Genomic DNA, 22,575 nt, shown 5'->3' on the forward strand with positions numbered 1-22,575 from the left:
ACAGTAACAGTGTGGTGGATAATAGCAAGTCTGATGTGATAATTTATATTTTCTTTTCATGGACACACACAGCTGATTTTTCAAGTGATTTCTGAGAATGCTGTAGCAAGCATTCTCCTCGCAGCCTGCTCCCCTGCTTTCTTCCAGTTCTGCTAAAGAGGAGTTAAGGACTCTTTTGTGCTGCACAGATGGGTTTGTGCTGTGTTTTTTTAAACATAATCCTAAGGATGCATACTAAAAAATGAGTATTAAAACGGAAACAGACATTTCTATTATGTAGTACAGTGAGATACAATTTTTTCTCCAGCATCTCATGGAACCATCCTCTAAAATGCTCTCCCAAAAACATGAGAGGGCATGGGGTAGACGTGAGTGACAGCAGTGATTTAAAGAGTTGGGCGGTGACATTGAAGTACTGGGGGGCCTCTGTGTGTGTCTGCCCTGGGAAAGCGGCTCCGAGATGTCAGTTTGCAGGGAGATGGGCAAAGTCCCCTCAGACCGCCGGGGTTTCAGGGCAGGAGACTCTTTGGCAAGGAGCAGGAAACTATACAAAGTTTACTAAGCAAGATAGAAACAGCTTGTGTTGGAGGCACGCAGCAAGTCAGCAGAGGGAGAAAGGAAGAGAAAAGCTTCTTCCTTGAGGCTGGGACAGACAGTTGGGGAGATCAGGAGGGAAACGGAAAACTCAATCTAAATTGAATACCAAATATTTGGAAGACAGGGATGTGTGCAAAGGCGGCAGCATGTAAAGACAGATGTGGCCACTCTTCATATTACCAGAGATTAAAAATAGGGCCTTAATTAGGATTGGAAATACATTCCAGTAGGCTTAATGATTTTATCGTATTAATGATTTTTCTATTATAATGGAGAATGGCAATTTGTATACGGTTGGGAGGTTTGATTTGGACTGGTAGAAATCGCCCCTTTAAACTGCAGGTATTTAAACCCTCCTGGTGCCATAGTTTTTCTCAGACTCCACAGCTTTGGGGTTTCTTTTTTTGGCTCTCACTAATCCCCGTGGGGTCTCTAATCCTTTTTGAGCAATCTATTAAGGTGAAACACTTTGTAGGCAAACGACGAGCTCTAAGTGCTGTGACTTTATGTCAGTAAGAGCAGAATCACTGAAAGTGCCAAACCTGTCAGATTTCAGGGAGATTGTTTAGCCATATCGCTAGCAGATCGTTTGGATATGTCACCGTAATTGAAAAGAGCAGGTGTGTAGCGCTGTTTTTTAGTTTATCTATGTAACGTTGATGAAGCATTTTGTGCAGTGACAGTCTGTCAGCCAAATATCTTGTCACAAGTCACAAGACTTAAATCCTTTTTTTATCTCAAAGGCTTCAGGGCTCAGTTGGAAACTTGCACTTTGATGAATACTTGCTGCTTTTGTCTGGAATAGCTGGAATGCATTTCTGGAATATTTGTCAAGATTTTATCTGTGTTTACTCCAATTTGAGTACCTAGTGTATTGTAAAACTGGCTTCAGTGAAATCTTAAAGAATTTTATTTAGTTTATGCTGTTTAATAATATAATGAAAACTAATCCTTCATCTATGTTTGTTTGCCGTGTTAAATCCCACTTCTCTATGTAGTTCTTTTTAGTCAGCTTTTACCTTTAAAAACATTTTTGGAAGAATTGGTTTAGGATTTTTTTCTATGATAAATCATTTTACCCTAGACTACTTGTTTTCTTGAGTTGTCTGCCAGTATGGGGCTGGAAACAAAGTTTAATCTCGCTTGTAAAGCATTCCTCAAGGAGCAAGAATTTGCTTTCCATCAAAGTGTTATGTAAAGCACACTTAAAAGAGAATGAAGTCCTTCTGGGGTTCCTACCTGAGATCCACGCAAGGAGTAACTACAATAGAAAATACTTTACCTGTATTTCTATATTTGCTTCAAAACCAACCATTTTAAGCTACAAGTAAGGGTTGTATTTCTCAAGTGATAGATAAGAACTCATATGTAGAAGAAGAAACCTAACTAGGCTCTTTCCTGGGACTTTAATAGCTGGTCAATGAAGTTTGTTACCTGTAAAATTGAGTGATTTTATAGAGAAAAATAGCCAAAGTCATTAAGTTTATTCCTGACAACATTTTAAACCCAGAAAACCAGAAGTCTTAGTTATGGGACACCTGGATGGATGGTAGTGCCACTGAGGGACAAACTGAGTAGCAGGATCAGAGACCATCAGAGACAGCTTTTGAAAATCCTGGCCATTGATTTGGGGTTGGTTAAGTTACATGATATGTAGGACATGGTTTTTCTGTTAACTTTAAGTACAGTGTTGGGTGCCAGTATTTGTCAAAATCAGGCCCAGGGATGAGATGTCTCTCTTGTTCTCATCCCTCCCTTTTCCCCCTTGTGGGCAGTTTCTAAAAATCAAAATAAGCAAGCAAATAACAAAACATGTAATTGAAATGATTTCCCAACTCTTTTTAGAACTAAATTCTATTTGAAAATTACATCAAGCCATTGTGGCTTTATGTAGTGCTTTGCATCCTGGGATGTTTTGATAAGTTCAGGCCTGTTTAAAAGAAAAAATCTCAGAATATTTTGAAAAGTGCATAAGGGCTGGAACTGGGTACTGCACTGCAGCAAGGTTCAGTTGGTATTTATGAGAAAAAAGTTACTGCCGACACTTAGTCTTTTTATTAACATTTCCAATTAAGATTTGTCTTCTGTTTAAAACATGCTAGTCCATTTCCTTTCAGAGGTGCGTGTGCATGGATGACTACATTTCCATTTCACGTCTCAATTTTCTAGGTACAAGATATCTCCTTCAGCCATGACTGTCGCTGGGTTGTGGTCAGCACGCTGCGGGGCACTTCCCATGTCTTCCCCATCAATCCGTACGGCGGCCAGCCCTGCGTCCGAACACACATGTCACCCCGCGTGGTGAACCGCATGAGCCGATTCCAGAAGAGCGCGGGGCTGGAAGAGATCGAGCAAGAGCTGACATCTAAACAAGGAGGACGCTGTAGCCCTGTTCCAGGCCTGTCAAGCAGTCCTTCTGGCTCACCACTCCATGGTAAACCCCCTTTTTCTTTTTCATCTCCCCCCTGCACTGTAAGGAGAACCTTCCCTCTGCTTTGCTAATGCCCGTGTCCTCCAAAACACTTCAGTTCCCCCTGCCTGACACGCAAGGGTTCGGTTCCTAAACACCATTGGAGATGTTGACCTAAAAACCTCGTCTTCCAGCTTCTCAGTAAAGTAGTATTTGGTAACAACCTGAAAAACAGAAGCTTTGAATTTGCTGCATATTGCAGTAATTGATTTAGTTCATTGTTTACTCGTGTAGATTTTGCCACTAAAAACTGAGTTTCATAAAGTGAGGTGCTGCAACTGTTACGCAAAAATACGTGGGGTGTGCAGATGTTACAGGAATGAGCCAAGGCATAAATACTTAAGAAAGATAGCTCTAGTTTTGCAGCCTACTTAAGTAAACTGTTCTACCACAGATGTGTTAATAATTTCTACTCTAAACTGAAAGTTTGGAGGTCTTCAGGATTCTTACTGCTCATCCACGTGGATGATCATGAAGCACATCTGGATATCCACAATAAATACTCATCAAGGAGAAATGTGAAAACTGGGCAATATGAGGTTGAGGACATAGGTTTTTGACCACCTTTTTGTTGTTGTTTGTTTTTTCCTTTTATCTTTTTTTTCCCTTTTTTTTGGGGGGGGGAAGGGGACAGTGTGACAAAGTAATGTACATAGGGAAAAAATCTTAGGAAGCTTAAAAACCTTAAATCCTACTCCTGTGGTGTGCATGCTTGTTTTTGCCCTTCTCTTTGATGAAGCCTTAACTGGAAGGCTTGTTTGGATTCAGAATTTGCTGCATCCTTACCTCTCCTTTCTGAGAGTAAGTCACAGCTTCCATCAAAGTGAAAGTTTAAACACCAGTTTGGGATGGCTAGCCACATTTCTCCAGTCTAAAAGTATTAAAAATCACAAGGAACAGTTCCTCTTCCCTAATTATGAGTAGGATTAGAAGTGCTTGTGAAGCCCCAATTGTGTGCTGTCATAGTCAACATCTTTACTGCTAGAGATAACCTTTGTGAGATTTCTGAATGAAAGGAACATTTTTATGGCTTGTTGATTATTAAGGGGACCAGAGTTGTCTCTCAAGAAGCCTCTGTGTTTTCTCCTGTGGATGTTTCTAAACCAGGTTTTCTGCATAGCTGTTCTGGAGCCACGCTCTTCTGCTTGGAGCCACTGGAAGGCACCCAAACTGTTCTCTCTAGTTTCCTTGTAGGAGATACTTGTGTATCTACCATTGTAGTTTCCTTCTCTCTCATCATTGTAGAGCAGCTCAGCACGTCATGCTTGGAACAGAGTTGGGATTGCAATAAATGTTTACTACAGCACATCCAATCCCTTCTAACTATTGACATCACATAGAGGAGGGAAGGAACTATCAAGTTGTGTAGCTTTCATACAACCAATTCTGTTTCCTGTCAGGGGAAATTGCAGTAAATTGCAGCCTTTACAGTACTGTTAGATACATTTGAAGTTTTGAATAGTTTTCACATTTTTTTAGAGAAGAAACATCAGTTTCATTTGCTCTAGAACCCTCAGTGATGGGCAGGTTTTCTAGGTGGAAGAAAGACATGCATGGGCCAGGGTGTTACTGAGGGAAAGGGAGCAGGATGCATGAATGTGTCTCAAGAGCTTTAAGACTTGAAAAATCAGAGTTTTGTTAAGATCCCTCTGCAGACATCACTGCTCTATTTAAAGAATTTGCTGCATTTGAAGGCCACTCATGGAACTGAGAATTAAGGCAGGCAGGTAACTTCGTGCAGCTTGTGCTCATTGCTTTTGTAAAGAGTAGAAGTTGGGTATGTGCTGAGGCTGCTTGGTGGTAACTTGCAAGCCTTCATATGAAAATTTTACATATGAAAGTGATGGGAATTGTGTGAAAAATGTTGATGTGAAAAAAGTGCATGTACATATACATATCTTTATACCTACACTTACACACACACACACACACACACACGCTGTTATGGAGATGACAGATCTTGTTGATACATGGAGGACAAATAAAACAGAGAGAACTTGGTATCTTTCTTGCATATCAGGTGGGTTTCTTTTAACACCAGCAGCTCCTATCCATCTACCAGGCTTGGCATAAGAGTACGCAATAACTGTAGGATTTTATACACATGTTGTTGTTTAAATGAGATAATCCAGAGCACCATGGTGCTTTACATGAAAATAAGAGTTTTTAGACTCAAAGCGAAACAGTTGTCTTAAAAAAAAAAAAAAAAACAGAAAGAAAAAAAATGTTTGAATTAAAATAATCCATTTGGTAAAATCATTTCAATAATCTTTTAGTTTACCTAACTGATGGCAGGCAGGATATTGAACCATATTATATGCCTTTTATAAAAACCCATTTATCATCCACTTGGAAAAAAAAACAACCGAGTTTCACTGTGGCTTTCAGTGGAGGGATTTCGTGTATGTGTGTGTGTGGCAGCTGGATTAGCCAGAGACTCTGGTAATTATTTTAATTTGTGAACTAAGATGGGTTTACACAGATTGTAACAGGTCCTTATCATATTATAATGTGAAATAATTATTTTTTGGAGGAGTTAGGGCAGTCTGGTGACAGGAGAGCAGATGAGTCCGCAGAACAGTAAAGAGCAGCTTTGGGTTTAATTCTTAGCTTTACTTTTAACTTGCTATGTGACCCTTGGTAAATTTTAATTCAGCTGATTTTGTCTATCAGCTTTCTATTTTGTAACAGAAGAATAATAAACTCTGTGTTCCCCATGTATGGAATTATTTAAAGTTTGTAGTTTCCTTCAAGAAAGACTGTTACTTAGTCATCCCCCACCTGTTTGCAATGGAAATACTAGCACAGACCCCGCGAGCGTGTCCCGGAGAGCACCAGTACTCGGGCACAAACTTCTGATTACTGACGGAGTCAGGAGGCTGTGATAAACTTGTTTTATTTCTGGAGGATTTTTTAGTGTGGAGTCTTGAAATCATGGTTTTCCTTAGATCCTTCGCAATCTACAAAAGTGTTCAATAAGCCTTAAGCTACAGAAACTGCTGTTAATCCTCCTGCTGTTATTTTGTTTCCATTACAACAGCCTTGCTACAACCTTTGGCCAAAAAAAAAGGGACTTCATGAGCAAAATACTGGCTTGTTATCTTCCGTTTTTGATTAGCAATTATACTCCATTGATGTTAACTTGTGATTAGCTTTTGTTCTTGTAAATATTTTCAGAGTTCAGACTTTGTAATATTTTTCTCACTTGTTTTTTTTAACTCCTAGCTTCAAAATGAAACTATTTGCTATGTATATAGTAGCAAAGCAATCTATTTACATTTTGTTCCCAGTCCCCTACAAACTGTTTACCCACACAATGTAAGCCTTTATTGGGGGTGGAGATGATTTCATTTCCAAGTGAATCATAGTTTGGCTTTGTTCTTTTTTAGCAGAATGAAGCAAACTCTTAAATAGGGGATGACAAAGAGGTATTTCCTTGCACCTTTTATAACGAGCACGTATTTTGTGTGGGTTCTTCTGCCTGTTAATCCAGTGAAATTATATTTTTGTCATTATATTGAGTTGCCAGAGTGCATTGTCAGTAATACCTGAGTTATTAGGTTGGGATTTACAACATCAGTTGGTTGTGAGGCTGGACGTAAGAGTAGAATATGGCCTTATGTGACCTTTTAACTTGTATGAAATGAGGGTGGTGGTACTCAGCCACCTCACATGTACACGGTGTGCAGTAAATGATAATTGGTTAGAGCAGGACCATGCCCACAGATTTATCCCCTGTTATATCTCCAGTATATCTATATGTGAATAGCAACAAGCATTTAGGCATAAAAATGCAATGCTTTAGCTGGAAAACTGAAAGCTCTATAAAAGTCTTAGTATTTTCATTCTGCAAATGAAAAATTACAGGTATGCTATTGACATTATGCCTTGCACCAGCAGTAAGTTGAAGTCTGTCTAGCTCTACCCAGAGGTTCCTGCTGTTGATTGCAGGGTTCTCCATAATCAGAACAAACTAGTAAGTTGTGCACACGTTGAACCTTTTGCTGCACGTCTCGGCCTACTAAAACATTCAATAATAATCCAGTACCCTCTGAATTTGTCTTGTCACTTAGTTGGGGATTGAAGTATTTATTTAGACGGGACAGTTTTGCCGAAAGACCATTCCTAATACACAGTTGTTCTGTTTCAAATTTAATACCTATGCTGAAATGCAGTGCATAAATTCAGAATTACGAAAAAGCACGCTGCTCTGTATACACTGCACTCAGACTTGGATTTAGCTCTTTAGAAATATTTTAGTGTAGCGCACTTTCCAGTGGAAAATCTTTTTTGATTTTAAAAATAAGGAAAGTTCTCCTCTCCCTTTTCCCTCCTGGCGATCTCAATGCGATTAAAATCCAAGCATAAATCTGGAAGTTCGATAAACATGCACTCCGCGATGCTTTAAATATTTTCGTGGTACTTTTCACTATTTCCCAGAGCGAAACTCCTTTTACTAGGAGAATTCTTATGGGAAAGCGGAGTTGAAAGCACTGACATCACCAGCCCTTCCTGAAAAACAGATTGGTTTCCTTTAAGTAACACTCACTTAAGAAACCACCTATTTAGAGCGAGGCGGACGAAAATAGTTTCAAAGCAAACGAACGGGGCTGATAACTCGCGGGGCAGGCTCTGAGGCCGCTCCAAACAACGCGGGCAGCGCCTCCTCGGCGGGCCCGGCCTCCACCTGCGGCCCCGAGGCCTTTCCCGCTCGGTGCCCGGGGCCGGGCCGGGCCTCGCCTCCCCCGGGCCCGCCGCCGCCCCGCGGTGCCTCAGCGCCGGGGCCCGGGCGGCTTCCCCGGCTCGGGGCCGCTCGGGGCCCGGCGGCGGCCGCTGCCCGCCAGGGGGCGACGCGAGCCCGGCGCTGCGGGGCCGGGGCCGGGGCCGGGTGGCCGCGGGCAGCCTCCGCGCTCCTCAGCGCCTCGGGAGGGGTCGCAGCGCCCCGAGAGTGCTTGAAGGGGTCCCCGGGTGGGCTCGGGACGCTTGGAGATGTCCCGGGGATGGTCACGGCTTCCACCTCTCGCTGCTTCCCCTCCTGGCTCCGGGGGTGCAGGCAGGAGCCTCCAGAGCCCCGCGCTCGCCACAGCCCCAGAGCTGGGCAGAGGTGGGAGCTGCTGGCCCCAAGCCCGCTGCTTGGAAATGAGCTGTGGCTTTAGCTGCTTTTTTTTTTTTTTCTTTTCTTTTTTTTTTTTTTTGGTAATGGATGGAGAATCAGTGAAGTGAAACAAGTGGGTGGTATATTTTGGATAGTTTCTGAAGTGGAAGGAAAAGATCCCTTCCCTTCAAAGAAGTAGGGAAGTAGACTGATAAATTCTGTCGCAAGGGAAGTTCGCGGCTGTGCGTAAAGTGTTTCAGAAGTGGGCTTTTTTAAACAGCGTTGATCTGAGACTGGGGCAAATGTATGTTTGCTTTACGTTAGAAAAAGAAGTTGCAAGTACTGCAGATAAATTGAAAATTGAAAGAGACTGACATCAGAAGGGAATTGCAGTTCTTGAGATATGAAGTGTAAAAATATATGACTGAGTGATTTAGCGCAGCAAATGCCAAAGCAGTGGTCAAAGCAAACTGTTTCAGAAAGATTGTGGGTAGACAAGCAGAGGGGAAGTAATAGGTAGTACACAGGAGACCGCGATGTCAAAGATGGATCGAGAGGTGAAAGGGAGGTGGAAAGGAGAGAGGAGTTGGATTACCACAGATGTGAGTGTCCCACTGAAGTTTTCCTGTCAAGATGGATGATTTCAGTATTGGGAACATCAAGCTGAAGACAATTTCTGGAGGGTCAAGTGTTGTCGGAGGCTGTAGTAAGGGAGTTCAAGGAGATGGTAACCAGATTTTTAAGAGTTCCTCTGTAAATGATTTGATAAAATTACATTTTTGGATTCTATTATTTATCAATTGCTCCACCAATTATTTCCTCCTGGTTTACAGTAAAGCGATATTTTTCTGTCTGCAAACGTCACCAGTTAACCAGGTGTATAAAAGGCAAGCCAGCGAGTTTCCTTCTCATGCATCGTGCGTAATGAAGACGTCCTGCAGTTCACGCATCTCTTTGGGTGGGGTTCTGCAGTTCTTGCCAATTGGCAATTGGTAAGTAGCAGTGGTAGTGATGCACCAGCAGGAGTGTGCTCCCCTGCATTGTGGCTTCTCTCTGTGCTTTGTGTGACAGAGGACTGGGTACACTTGTATACAGCTGGGCGCCTGCAGAGCTGAACTGTGTTCTAGAGGAGGAATGAATGTGATCAGCATAAAAGCAGGCAGTAAGATTGAACTAACAAGCCAGCTGAAAAGAGCTGGTCACTAAAGGACTGGTGCAGGAAAGGTTTATGGAATGGTCGCTGGAGAGATTTTTTACTCGGGCAGATAATGATCGGACAAGAGGTTTTAAACTAAAATAGGGAATTTAGGTTACATGTTAGGAGGAAATTCTTCACTCAGAGGGCAGTGAGGCCCTGGCACACACTGCACAGAGAAGCTGTGGGTGCCCCATCCCTGGAGGTGCTCAGGGCTGGGTTTGATGGGGCCTTGGGCAGCCTGGGCTGGTGGGTGACATCCCTGCCATGGCAGGGGGTCAGAACTGGGTGGGCTTTAAGGTCCCTCCCAGCCCAAGCCTTTCTGTGTTTCTGTGAGTGGTGTTTGTGTCTGAAGTAGCAAAGTGGCAAGGGCTGGGAATGGGCCAGGAGAAGAGAGGTCCGGTACAGTGGAGACAGCATGGGCCAGAAACTCGGTGGGTCAAGGAATATCAGGGGCTTGAGGGAGCTGCAATCAGTGAAATGACAAAAAGCAGCTTCACCCACCTGACACAAACCTGTCATTTGGTTGATCAGAAGGTGAGGAAGTAGAATCTAGAGGTTGTTGAGGCCATAATCAGCTAAAGGAGGTTTAAGCATTGAAAGTGTTACATGACCAGTGAAGTTTGGAATGAAGGAAGGTGAAACCACGTGAAGCTCTGCGTTAGTAACCAGTGAGGGAAAAGAATGGGAGAGGAGCTGGTGGGAACAATCATTTTATCTGATGGTCGTGCTGAGTTTGAGCCCAGACACCTCCTGCTTTCCCTGGCAGTGGGTTCTCCAGGGACACAGCCACTGGTGCTGCTGGAAGGGAATCCAGGACAGATCCCTTGTGCCTGCAGTCCGGATCAGGTTCCCTGTGTATATGATCGGTGATTGATTATGCAGTAAATGGGTGCTGCTCTTGTTGTCTTTGAGTTTATTATTCTTAAGTAAGGCATTTAAATCAACTGTGCATTTTTGGTAGTCTGAAAAATGTAAACACTTTATGGAAAGAAACGTAAGCATTAAGATTGGAAATAAAATATACTTGTATCTTTTAAAAGGTTTATCTTTACCCTTAAATATGCTGATTTGGCTTATTCTTTTTGCTTAGTCTTTGTGGGCTGTTAAAATCAGTTGCTTTTTCCCATCTCAAGGAAATGCATCTTTGACACTTCTCATGACCTGAGTCACGATGCTGTCACAGAGCCAGAAAACATCCTTAACGGTCATGGGTAAAAGAGCAGAGCTGCCGAGGGTGTGTGGTGGGTGGAAGAGCGAGAGAGATTGCTATGGTTTGCTTCAGTTCCTATTCTATGGGTGTTTCAGACAAGCCATTTATTATAATTATCCATGGATATTATTATGAAGTTCTCATATGCAGTGGTTCTCAAGGCACATTTTTGTTCACACAACTTGGGATAAATACTGTGCATTCAACCTGGGTTGAATTCAGACATTAAAATATTTGTGCTAATTGTTGCAGCCAGAGCAAGGGAAAATAAAATAAAGGTAAAAAGGTGCTAAAAAAAAAAGATAATAGTCACAGATGTATTAACATGTAGTTTATCATAAATACTAAATGCTAGTAAGCTAAATTTGGGCAAAGGGTTGTTTTTAAACTTCCCCATCTCTTCACCCACCACAGCTGCATGTGGAGGTGTCCTTCAGAAACTCCCAGACTGGTCATTTGCAGTTTCTAACACAAACTGACCAGTTTTTCTGGCTGTGCAGTCTCAATGGAAAAAAGCTACAGTTGTAAAGATTGTTTTATTCTGTATCATCTCAAAGAGGAGCCTGAGACCCAACGTTTCTAAAGTTCACAATGCTGAAGTGCCTCAGAGTCACCCCTGAAAGAAGGCTTTGAATTCAGAACTGTGTTGATGTGAATCCTGACTGGTGGACGTGGCGAGGAGGAGGAGTGCCTGCTTGTTTTCTTGAGCTTTTCTCGAGCACTTCAGCAGCAGACAGTGCTAGTAAAATTCCTGCATACAAGAACCAAAGTACCAGTGGGACTTCACAGTGCCCAGAACCTGCCTGCATGATAACCTTGTTAGTGGCATGTGAAGTCTGAGCCCACAGAGTCCTTTCCTTGGAAGGTTTCCAAACTCAAGTCCAGTGCTGTGGTAGCTATAGCTGCACGGCTTTTGCTCCAGAGTTGGTTATGGCCACACGTTGGGGAGGATTTGTAAAACACCCCATAGCTGTATGCCTAGTGGTTAGAAGAAATCAGCCTTGCAGGCCATTAATCTGTGAAGACTTGAAGGTGCAAGGCTTACAGCCGGGATGGCAGCCCTCTGTACTCCTCCCTGCCTGTGCCCGGTGTTTTCTGGAGATGGCCTAAGAGCAGGAAGGCCGGTTTGGCTCATTTTGCTGGTAACCACTGTCTGGAGCAAGCCAGCTGAAGTGTTAGTGCTGCAGCCTGTTTCATGGCTATGCGAAGCCTGGAGCCAAGTGGCCCGATTGCCAGCTGGCAATCAAGTTTGGTTGTTTTGACTTCAGGGAGCATTTTGCCCATAAATGGTCTTGAGCTTAGCACCAACAATATTTTTAGTTAAATAAATCCTGAAAGATGGTTACGAGGCCAGCCTTGTATGTGTGGTGGAGGGGTTGTTTTCTAATGAGATGCTTGGAGGCACCTTTACCATGCAGGTCTTTGAGCAACTTTAACGTAACAAACCGGTATCTGTACAAACGAGGAGGGGAAGTAGCAAGGGAAGAAGCAGGCATTTGTTTCAGATTTTCAAGGAGGCATTTTTTACACAAGGCAGTTAAGATTATGGATGTCCTCATAGCTGCTGGGGAGAGGTGATGCGGGGCTTGGGACACCATCACTGGCCTGGTACAAGTGGCTTCTTCTCCTCTTTGACTCCTGTGGTCCCCACATGCGATGTCTTTTCCATGCAGGAAAAGAAGAAATGCACATGGAGGTAGGCAAAATGGCGAGCCATGCATCATTAATGGTAGAAGTAAATGACAGTTCAAATCTCAGATAGAGCTTAAGGTTAAACTGTGCTTTCATAATCCATTTTTGGACAGTTGACAATAATGGGCAGCAAAGGGGTCATGGCAGGTCCTTCTCCTAACCCTTGCCATGGCTGAGAGGAGATTTTGAGTATCAGTGGGACACTTCGTAACTGAAGGACAAAGTTTCGAAACAGAAGGTAGTGAAAGAACAGAGAAACTTCAGGCAGAGGAAAGGAATGTTTTGAGCAAATTTTCAGATTTTGAGAGGAAGGCACTGATGAGAAGTTGGAAGGGCTGAAGTTCAAGGAGCTTGGGTGAGAGGGCAGAGGACACTGCCTCGTCTGTGTCTGAGCCACTTGGACTGGTGCTTGCATGCCTCAGCAGTGTTCTGACTTCGGAGTGTGCCTGTCACTATCACATGCCTTGCCTGCATGCGAAAAGAAAGTTCTGCTTTCTTAGGATAATCATGAGATTTAGTGCAGCTGTGTTTCGAAAGGTTCAATATCGAGCAGTTTCCAACATTATGAAAACAAACGGCTGCATTATTTTCTCCCATCAATTTGAATGGAATCAAGTTAGTGATAGGTTTTGGACTTGCACCAGTTTAGCTGAGAGAAAAATTTGCTCTAAGTAGCTAAATCCCGTGTGCATACATGCTGTAGCTGATACATAGTATTCATTCTTTAATGGGTTTAATCGTGTTTGAAATATTGACGATATGGGTGTGAAATGAAGCTAATTTTGGTGGGATACAATTCAAGGAAATTGCAATGTAACTTTAATTCAGAAGTGATTGATAAGTGAAATAATTAAAGCTTCCTGACTTTTTCTGGGGGAATGTGTAACACTTTACTAAGCAAGACAAAATGCGTTCGACTGAACGAAACAAAACATTAAAAAAGAAACCCACTTGGGCAGTAATTAGTGCTGCCACTGAGCGTGCCTCTCCGGACACTGTTGGGTTTGTCTGTCAGGCTCTTCCAAACGACGTCTGCACGCCAGCATTGCTTCCGCAGGGTTCTCTATTCAGGTCACAAGGCAGCGTTTCTCACCAGGGCGCTGCTGTTTCCTCTTCCGACTGTAGTAGATTACAGATTATACTGGAACATGTCTGAGAAAAGGTCAGAAAGGAGGGTGAAAGTCTTGGAACCGTAGCTGGGAAGCTTTCCATTCTCATCCGTGAAACTTCTTGTATTGAATCAAAAGCAAAGCAAAATAAACTACCACATACACGACACTTTTGTTTTTCCTGCCATTTTCTGTTTGCCAGTTAGAAAGGATTTTCTTTCCCTTGCATTATATGATTAGTGAATGTTTAGTTGAGGAATCTTCAGTGTTACACTTAAACAGAAATAACGGCCAAGCACTGCTTGTTTTCTTAGAACTCAGTTTGCACAAGATTGCATGGCCTCAAGTTACTGCATTTTTATTTACCAAATTAAAGATGTTTATATGTAGTGCTAATGTCATTAGTCTACGTGGTACGCTTTGAAATGTAGTCTGTTAAAGACTGTAAGATACAAAAGCTAATCAAGTGGGTTTTGAATTTTAATGACATTGCATTACTGAGCTTTTTGTATTGGAGTAATGGAAGAAAAGAAACAAAAAAAATCAACACGGAATCATTTTACTATGCAGCTGAGAGGTGCTCAATACCACTTTAGTTTTTCATGTAAAGTGTATAGAGAAACTAAAATGCTTGTGATCATTACTTTCCTACCAGAAAACTCTGTCTGGGCCAAGTCCTGTTTGCCTTGCCTAACAAGGTGAAAGTTCAGCATGCAGGAGTGTCTCCCAACAAGGGAAAGAAGAGAAATGCCATATACAGTTGCAACTGCCAGGGGAAATTTAATGGGTAAATTTATTTAATTTCAGTTTGGTGGTAAGTTGCTGTTTGCATCCCTTATGTGTTAGGGAGTATAGTTTGGGTTTTAAGCTGAATTATGAATGAAGCCTTTCCATCAAATTGGCTGAGGCTTCTGCCCGCATGCAGGGCTGTGGTACAGTTGTATTAGAGCTAGGTTTGAATACTTATTAGTAATTTGGTCACATTAGTGTGGCACCATGAACTGAAGCCCAGGGCAGAGCTGGCAGTGCAGCTCCACCAACGCAATTCTTTCAGGAATCAGTGAAGTGTCTTCACACTGCTGCTTGTGCTGTGCCGGAGCCATAGGTACCTGCCCTACTGTTTTTTGATGTATTTATGTCATCAATAGCTGCAAAACTTGGGATGTTTTTCCTCGTCTCACTTAAAAGACCATCTCTGATAGCAGTATCCCAAAGTGCTCTGTTGAAATGCTGACCAATTTAAAACCTGGCCTGAATTCACCCAGGCTCTTAGTTGATCAGAAGAGTTTACTGCATTAATTTCTTTCAGTTGATTGAATACCGAAGTATTACAAACTAGTAAGTCTACAGTATTTACTCTGAAGTGTAGCTTTAATTTCATGTCCAAAAATAATTTCTAAAACTTACAAATGTGTGATTTGATGTGTTTAAACCTCACACTCATGCCTTCAGAGTGTATTACAGTTTAACAACAGTCGGGCTAATAACACTCCCCCATAATCCTAAAGAAAAGCCAGAGCTGTCAACAACCAAATCCTGTGGTGGTGAGGGCACCTCGGGGGTGGCCGGGGACACTTGGTGTCCCTTCACATCGGACGCGGGGCCGTGAGGGCAGAGGCACCAGGCCGAGGCATGGCGGCAAGGCCCGGCGCCAGGCAAGGCCTTACCTGGGAGCTCCCACTGATGTCTTTTCCACAGCTGTCCAGCTTTGTCACAGACCAGTAAATCTTGTGAAGTTTATTTTCCTTCGAGCATCTGTGTTTTATAATGGTGCTTTTAATTTGTTTTTTCGCTGTCTGCTGGGATTTCTTTTGTCCGGCACTTTCGGGCCTCCCTTTTCTTGCTGGTGGAAGTGAGCCCGTTAATGATGGCTGGCTGGGGAATACAGCCCTGCGTGGCTCACAGGGCCGCCTGCGCCCTGCCTGCAACAACAAAGCCCATTGTTGTTTGCTTTCTTCACTTCTGTCTTCAAGTTAATCCATTTTCCCTTTGAGTATTCGTGGAGTAAAATATCTGGAAAAGCGCGCCTCAGGTTTTGGAGGGATGGTGTATTCGCTGCGTGCTCTCAGCAAACAGGTACAAGGACGGAGCTAATTGATTCTATTCTCCGTGCCTCAGCAGGCAAAGTTTATCCAGCCTAATGCTGCGCTTGTAAATAAATCTCTGCTTTCAGATACCAGAGCCACAACATCCTTGGCTCTTTGCAAGTTGTGTGCTTGATCTCTGGCTGCCAATCCCTTAGTAAAATTAATAAGAGATTTGCCAACAGCTTAAATTGAGACATATATATTTATTTTTTTTTTTGCGCTGGATGTCTAAAAGGCTGAATTAGGATTTACTGTAGGAGTTTCAGATTTGAGTTTAGCTATGATCAGAATTGTGGCCTTGAGTCTGTAATATTTGAGTGTAAATCATGCAAGTGCTTCCTTCTTGTGGCATCCTGAGCTGTGGCCCAAGCTGTGAGGGAGTATAGGTAAATGCTTGTAAATGGGGAAAATAAACCTTAGGCTGAACTGGCCTTGATGTATTCCTTGCACAGCTATTGAACTGTTGTCTGAAAACCTCTTTCATGGCAGCTACTGGAAAGACAAGTACTTGACCAAAAGGACTTGCCTTGGTGTCCTCAGGGCTGCTGATATCATGGTCTGGCCGATTACCAAGGGAAAGTGCCTCGTTGCTACGGATGCTCTGCTGAAAACGTTCTCACTGGTTCTTGTGAGGGTACATTTACCATGAAGCTGTGCTGCTGGTGTTTAATTTTCTCCATAGCACTTGGAGTAGAAAGTATTCCTTGCGTAGTCGATACGGTATGATTCATGTTTAACTTGCAGTACACAACCAAGTTAGCATTTACAGTTAAACTGCCAGTGCTGAATGGAGTTACTCCATTGAAGTTATAATTCTGGGGCTTTATTCTTTACTAATAAACGTATTTCCTTATAAGAATTGCTATACTGTCCATGTGTGGCAAGGTAATTTGAGTACAGGATTCTGCTCTTTGAAAAATATTTGATATTTCTAAAGGACTTCAGCTTATTTGCTGTGTCCTTCGACAGTGAATCAACAACTGCTTGAACTGTAGAAATAATGTTGATGCTTGACTGCATTCTTTGTGCTCTTCTGGCCTGATCCTGCAGTCCTGCACACACAGAACTCCCATTTACTGCAAGAGAGGTTTCCCAGTTCTGAGGGCTGCAGGAATGGAGGGTGGCTTTCGTGAATTTAGGGATGGGTACAATATAAAATTACAGGATTTGAAAAGGACTAATTAAACATAATGTGTGAGACTGTTTTGTTCCAATGTTCAGACTACAACATGGCTTCTGCTGAATGTTCAGTAAAGTAACAGCCCTACTCATGGAGTGCATTTACTGGCTCCCCAAGGCTATGCAGTTCAGAAGACAAGGATGTATCTGATAGGTCTGAGGCAACATACAATGAAGATGTAACAGCACAGAACATTTCCATCATAAAAACAGCTAAAAATATTTCAGTGAAAATAAAAGCACATTATTTTTGCTTTTTCTGTTAAGCCTGATTTTCTTTAACCTTTCTGCTCCATCTTAATATCACTGTAGTCAGGTTTTCAAAAAATCTGACTGCTATCAGAAATAATTTCTCTCCTTGCATTCCAACTTTTAATTTTTGATGTGTATCACTGTTAATTGCATTTATTTGCAATTAGGTAGCTAAATGTTGCTGCAGAAATCATGGATTGGCAAGCAATAGTTAATAGTTATTAATAGTTAGGTATTTGCAGTTTTTCCATTTGTCATGGCTGAATTTATTTTTTATCATGTTTGTTCTGTTAAGTGCTGAGCATTATGAGCTCTGCTTTAATTGATTTTCTTACTGAAGTTTGTAAACATCAGATTAAGCTACACATTTAAACCTGAATTGCTTGAACTCAGAATGTTCATTCCTTTGAAGAATTTTACATTTTGTTCCCATTCAGCATCTTTTACACATTTTCAGTTCTCTCCGGATGCTTTCATAGATTTTTATTTTTTTTACTTTATTTTCTCATGTTTGAGCCTATAAATGTGTAGGATGTTATTACTACAATTTGTATTTTTAAAAACTCTTTTAAGTTTTTTTTTTTTTTAATTCAGGAATTTAAACTTAATCCTGACGTTTTCTGAGTATCCTCAACTGCCTTGTGTGGAAATAAACCCATCCTCGTGTAGGAAGGACAGCTGTAAATGCCTCACTTTGCTGCGTGCAAATACCCTATTGAATCAACTGGCAATTTTGCATATGGAAAACTGCACGATGTGGGGAGCAGAGGGCACCGGGTAATTAACTGAGCCTTAGGGTGAGAGAGAAGACTGTGCCGACACAGTCACTCGCTTCAGTAGTTGATAATTAGTCGTTATATTCCCAACAAGTAAAAGAAAAATTACAGGCGTTTGGAGCCCCGGCTGTGGATGGGCTCTCTGTGTGCTGTGTTGCTGCAGTTGCTTCTGGTGATTATAGGGGAGAGAAACACTTCCAGAGAGGCCTTGATTACATGCAACAGTAACTAATTAGACAATAAAGCAGCTAACTATTCATACTCTTTTCTACAAGAACCAAGAATGCATTATGAAACTAATCTTTAAAAAAAATTAATTGCATCTCAGTCTTAATTTAAAACCGAGTGTTTTATTTTTTTTCCCCTTTCCTGTTTCTTTTTATTCCAAGTTGGTCCAGGAAAATTGCTATTAATGAAATCTGCTCTCTGAGACTTCAATCGGCTTGTTATTCATTAAAGCCTTGCTATTTCTCCTAAAATGTATTGACCAATGCTCAGGGCAGATACTTAACACAAAATACACTTTGTAATTTCATCATTTTTGTTATTGTGCTTTTTTAAGATGCAGAGGTCTATGGACTTTGTAGAAAAACAAATAAAAACCCTAAGCTTACAGTTACATAGTATTAAAAGAAGGGTAAAGGAAGCATTGAGTGTCTTTAGGATGATGAGACATTCATTAAGATTTTTCCGCCTTCCTTTTCCTATTTTCAATCCATCTGAAGTACCATTAAAGCTTTTCAGGCAGCTTCCTGTGAGAAACCCTCTTCTGTGCTGTTTTTCTTCCTTGAAAAAAGGTGGCTGCTCTTCAGTCAGATTGTATGGATTTGGCCTGGGATTTGTATAATATCTGTGTAGAATGCATCAGTTGTTTAGGAACCTAATTCCCAATATGGCTCCCTTTTGATTAAGAACAAAGCCAGCATTTCACAGCATTATAGGAACACAGAAAAACAAGTTAATGATCTAAACCTTTTAATTCATGGTTGCTTGTCTATTTAAAGTACTTTTGATTCTGCTATAAACAGACTGGCCCCTTTTTTGTTTAACTTCTTTCTTTGGTTTCTTCACATTTCTTTCTTTACTGTCCATGAAATTTGTAGCTAGTTTCCTTTTCTAACTGAAGAATGAAAGGTTGTGACTACAGAATGATACAGAAAGTAAGAAAGCGTATCTAAACTGGGCGTATATCCAGCGCAGACCTCTTTGAAACAAGCTAAATTTAGGGTTGTTGGGATTTTTTTTGTTATGTTTTCCCCTTCTCTTTTTGAATACCTATACTTTGTTTTATTCCACTTTTTAAATGAATGTCAAGTTTGTTACTTTTGCGATACTTGCTTGATTTTTACATGATGCTTCGTATGGCTTTATTTTATGTAGTTACTCGTGGTATTTTCTTTCTTCCTTAGTTTAGCAGATTACTATTCTGTGTGCCTTTATCCATAGAGACAACAAGGGCGACTTTTTCAGAACTTTCAATTACCACCACAGTATGAGGTACTTCAGGAAAATAGTTCCCTTCCAGAATATTCTTTTTTTTTTTTTTTTTTTTTTTTTTTTTGTCAGAGAATTGGAATCTAGAGCCTGTTCTTCAAACCAGACTCTAAAACTTTTTGGTGAACAAAACTGCTGGGCAAGCAGCAGCGGCATGAATAATTCCCTTTCTGTGGAAGGGGACCTTATTCCCTGTATATAAATAAAGGTTTGCTGCTTCCATTGTCGTCACGTATTTTTTTCCTGAAATGAAGATGACTTTTTTAGATTTGCTTTTGTTTACAGTGGGAGCTCATTATTTCTTTCTTTTTTTTTTTTTTTTTTTTGGCAATGGCTTATTTCAGGCACTTGTTAGAAATTATAAATGAAGAAAAAAAATCCACTAATACATTTTATTACGTCTGTATCCCATCAAGGTAAATTGAACAGCCAAGACACTTACAATAACTTCACAAACAATAATCCTGGGAACCCTCGACTCCTGCCTCTTCCAAGTTTGACTGTGGTGTTGCCTCTTGCTCAAATCAAGCAGCCAATGACATTAGGGACCATCACCAAACGCACAGGGTAAGTGGATGTGCACGAACCTTTCTTAACCTTGTTATTTGTAGTTTATATGAAAATAATTTCCTTATTTTTATACCTGTTTTTATTCCTTTTATTTTACTTTTTATTCCAGTGGTAACAGAATAGTTGGGGGGGGGGGGGGGGGAGGAGAGTGCATAAGAAAAGAAAAACAGCAACAAAAAAGAACTTAGTAACTTAAAAAAAGAATTCAGGAGCATTCTTTTGGATGGGTCATTTTCTTGCAGTCTATCATATGGGAAACGCTGGATGCTGCCATCAGAAGTTTCACACCAGGAATTGGTATGAAACATAAGCAGAGCTGTATTCAATCAGAATAAGTTATGGTTTTACTTTTTTTTTTTTTTTTTAAAGAGTTTGTTTATTTTGATTTCCAACCTTCTCAAGCAGAGATGATTTTTGACTATCAGAAATTGAAGGACAGTAAGCCAGGCTGTGTATAAAGAGAAAACTTAATCCTGATGTTTTCTTGACCTTATTTTTCTTCTGAAGTGACCGTTCTGTACTATGAAATTGATGTGTGGACTTTCACTCCAGAGCCAGTCACACTTCGCTACTTCGTGATGTGCCATGATAAAGCACTTCAAAATGCTTGTTATGAAAAGCTCTACTGAATATATACAATATATATACATTATAATTACAAAGAAGATTCTGTGAGTTTCATAAACCATAACAATTTTCAAGTTAATTCATGCTGTTGAACAGTTGATATTTTTCTCTTGCTAAATTCTAAATTTTAAAGTTTTTGCAATTGATCCATAAAGCTAGTAGGCGATTTTTTTTTTCCTTCTCAGTTTTTGGTACTTCAAATCCCTGAATATATTCTAATTAAAATTTTTAATTCTGATTTATGCATTAATTTACAGACTGCTTTTATATTAAAAAAAAACAAAAAACAAAAAACAAAAAATCAAGTTTGTCTTGTTTGACTGTCTCAACAACTGAGAGTCCTACAAGTTAACATTTCCCTGTATCTTGGCAAATGGGTCCTGGCACTGTCTTGCTTCAATTGTTCCTTGGTTTCTTGCTCAAACACTAGTAGTGAAGTGAATTTTACCTTGTGTTTCATGACCTGGGAAATATTTTTCAGAAGAGAGCTCATGGAATATTTCCTCTCTCCCTGAGTAATTCCCATATTCCATGTTTGAGTGTTCAGAGCATTCTGTTAAATCCGTTATTGTTTGCTTAGTGCTCTAAGCATGCATGATGAGGTTCTAAAGCTTACATATGTATGCACGTATGTACATGTTTATCTCTATGTGTCTATCTAACAATCCAGTCCTGCTCTCACCGCTGTAAACAGTAGGCTTTTAGAACCAAATCATGAGCTGCAAACACTCAGTTGTCCAAAGGAACGAGGCTGTCTGCAGTTCCTGAACTTCACAGATAATTGTAAATAGGACTTGGTAAAGAAGTAATACAAGGGTAATGCTGTGATTTATTTCTTCCACAGATGCATTTCAGTTGCTTATATTTGCATTTTTTTTTCTGCTTACAGTTTAAACACAGGCAAGGGAAGTGTGTTAGCAATCAGATGCATTTTGAAAGTAAAGAAGGGTGTGATTTTGGATGAAGACAAGAGGCGAGCTAGGTTCAAAGAAAGGTTGGTGTTCATGGAAATAAGTAGCAAGTTACAGAAAGGAAAATAACAGAAAGATTTCTTGAAGATTACAGTCAGAGAAGAGCAGAAATGCAGTCTCACAGAAATGGAATAGGAGCTTAGAACTAGGTAGGATGAGATGCAGAAAATAGAAAGCCATCTGATGGTCTGTAAGGGGAAGGCATTGTGATAGGAGAAGTGGTGAAGGGTGATGATTTAAAAAAATAATAATCACCACTGCAGTTTTTGAGTTACTAAGTTTACAGTAGTAACTCATGCAGCTGCCTTTACAGAACTGCTTCTTTAATATAGTGGTGATACCAGCAAACTTTACTATGACCATAGTGAATGTAATAAATCTGCATTTTGGATTTAATATTTTATTCTTATTTATCTCAAGCATAGTCAGAGAGTGTTCTTATTCCTAGTTTTCTCTGACTAAATTTTACCACTCACGAACTGTCTGTGTCCTATTATTTTGTATAATTTTTAAAATTAATTAAATTTAGAATACTCAGTGAGGCTTATATAAGGGGAGGAAAAAACAGTCATGGGAAATACCCTGCTGTGTAAATAGAGTTTTTATGAATGAGGATCATAATTTTCAGTGAAGCCTGTGTAGATGTGTAATGCTAAGCTGAGAGCTTCCTTCATTTGTTCTGCATCCAAAATATTTGATGAAAGTACACAAAATTAACATGAAAAGCTGTATTTATAAGGCAGGGATTTAAGAGGAATGCCTCGGATCCAAGAAGCCTGGCATGCCTAAAATGACCAAATTGAGACAGCAGCCTTAACTTAAACCTCCAGGGGGCAAAGCGTGTGTTTAACATATTTAACATCTGCCCTCATATTTCTGGAAACACATAGCAATGTAAGTCTGTACAGTGTAATATTTAGACAGGACAGGGACCATCTGCCTCACTCTGAGAAGTGTAGGAGGCATGTATTACTGCAAATGGCAACAGACAGATGTATTTACACCTACATGGTCAGCACCTTTAAGCACTGCTCCAAGGAAACAAGGCTCTTCTTTGGAAGCAGCTGCTTAACCTTGTGATTGTGCAGCGATCAGAAAAGGAGACGGACTTGCAGTCGGTTGGCTTTTACAGTCACCGTTCGGTGGCCCTTAAAGCAGATTCCTTTTCTATTGCTGCTTTGAAAGAATTAAGCAAGACTAAAAGAATATCGTGTAATTACCACTTCTGGATTTGTCCATTTTATTTGC

At 40.8% G+C, this 22,575-nt stretch overlaps 1 protein-coding gene across 12 annotated transcripts in view; it reads left to right on the forward strand.

The window, feature by feature from the left end:
• The window catches only part of BCAS3 (BCAS3 microtubule associated cell migration factor), a 354,393-nt gene that overhangs the window by 109,372 nt on the left and 222,446 nt on the right, over positions 1 to 22,575 (forward strand). For all 12 annotated transcript variants that reach the window (XM_068656220.1, XM_068656216.1, XM_068656222.1 and 9 more), the window contains exons 15-16: positions 2,767 to 3,031; positions 19,576 to 19,726. In XM_068656220.1, the coding sequence (XP_068512321.1) occupies positions 2,767 to 3,031; positions 19,576 to 19,726 (416 nt within the window). The remainder of the gene's footprint in view (positions 1 to 2,766; positions 3,032 to 19,575; positions 19,727 to 22,575) is intronic.

The sequence above is a fragment of the Anas acuta genome, chromosome 19 (genome assembly GCF_963932015.1).
Source record: "Anas acuta chromosome 19, bAnaAcu1.1, whole genome shotgun sequence".
Lineage (NCBI taxonomy): Eukaryota > Metazoa > Chordata > Aves > Anseriformes > Anatidae > Anas > Anas acuta.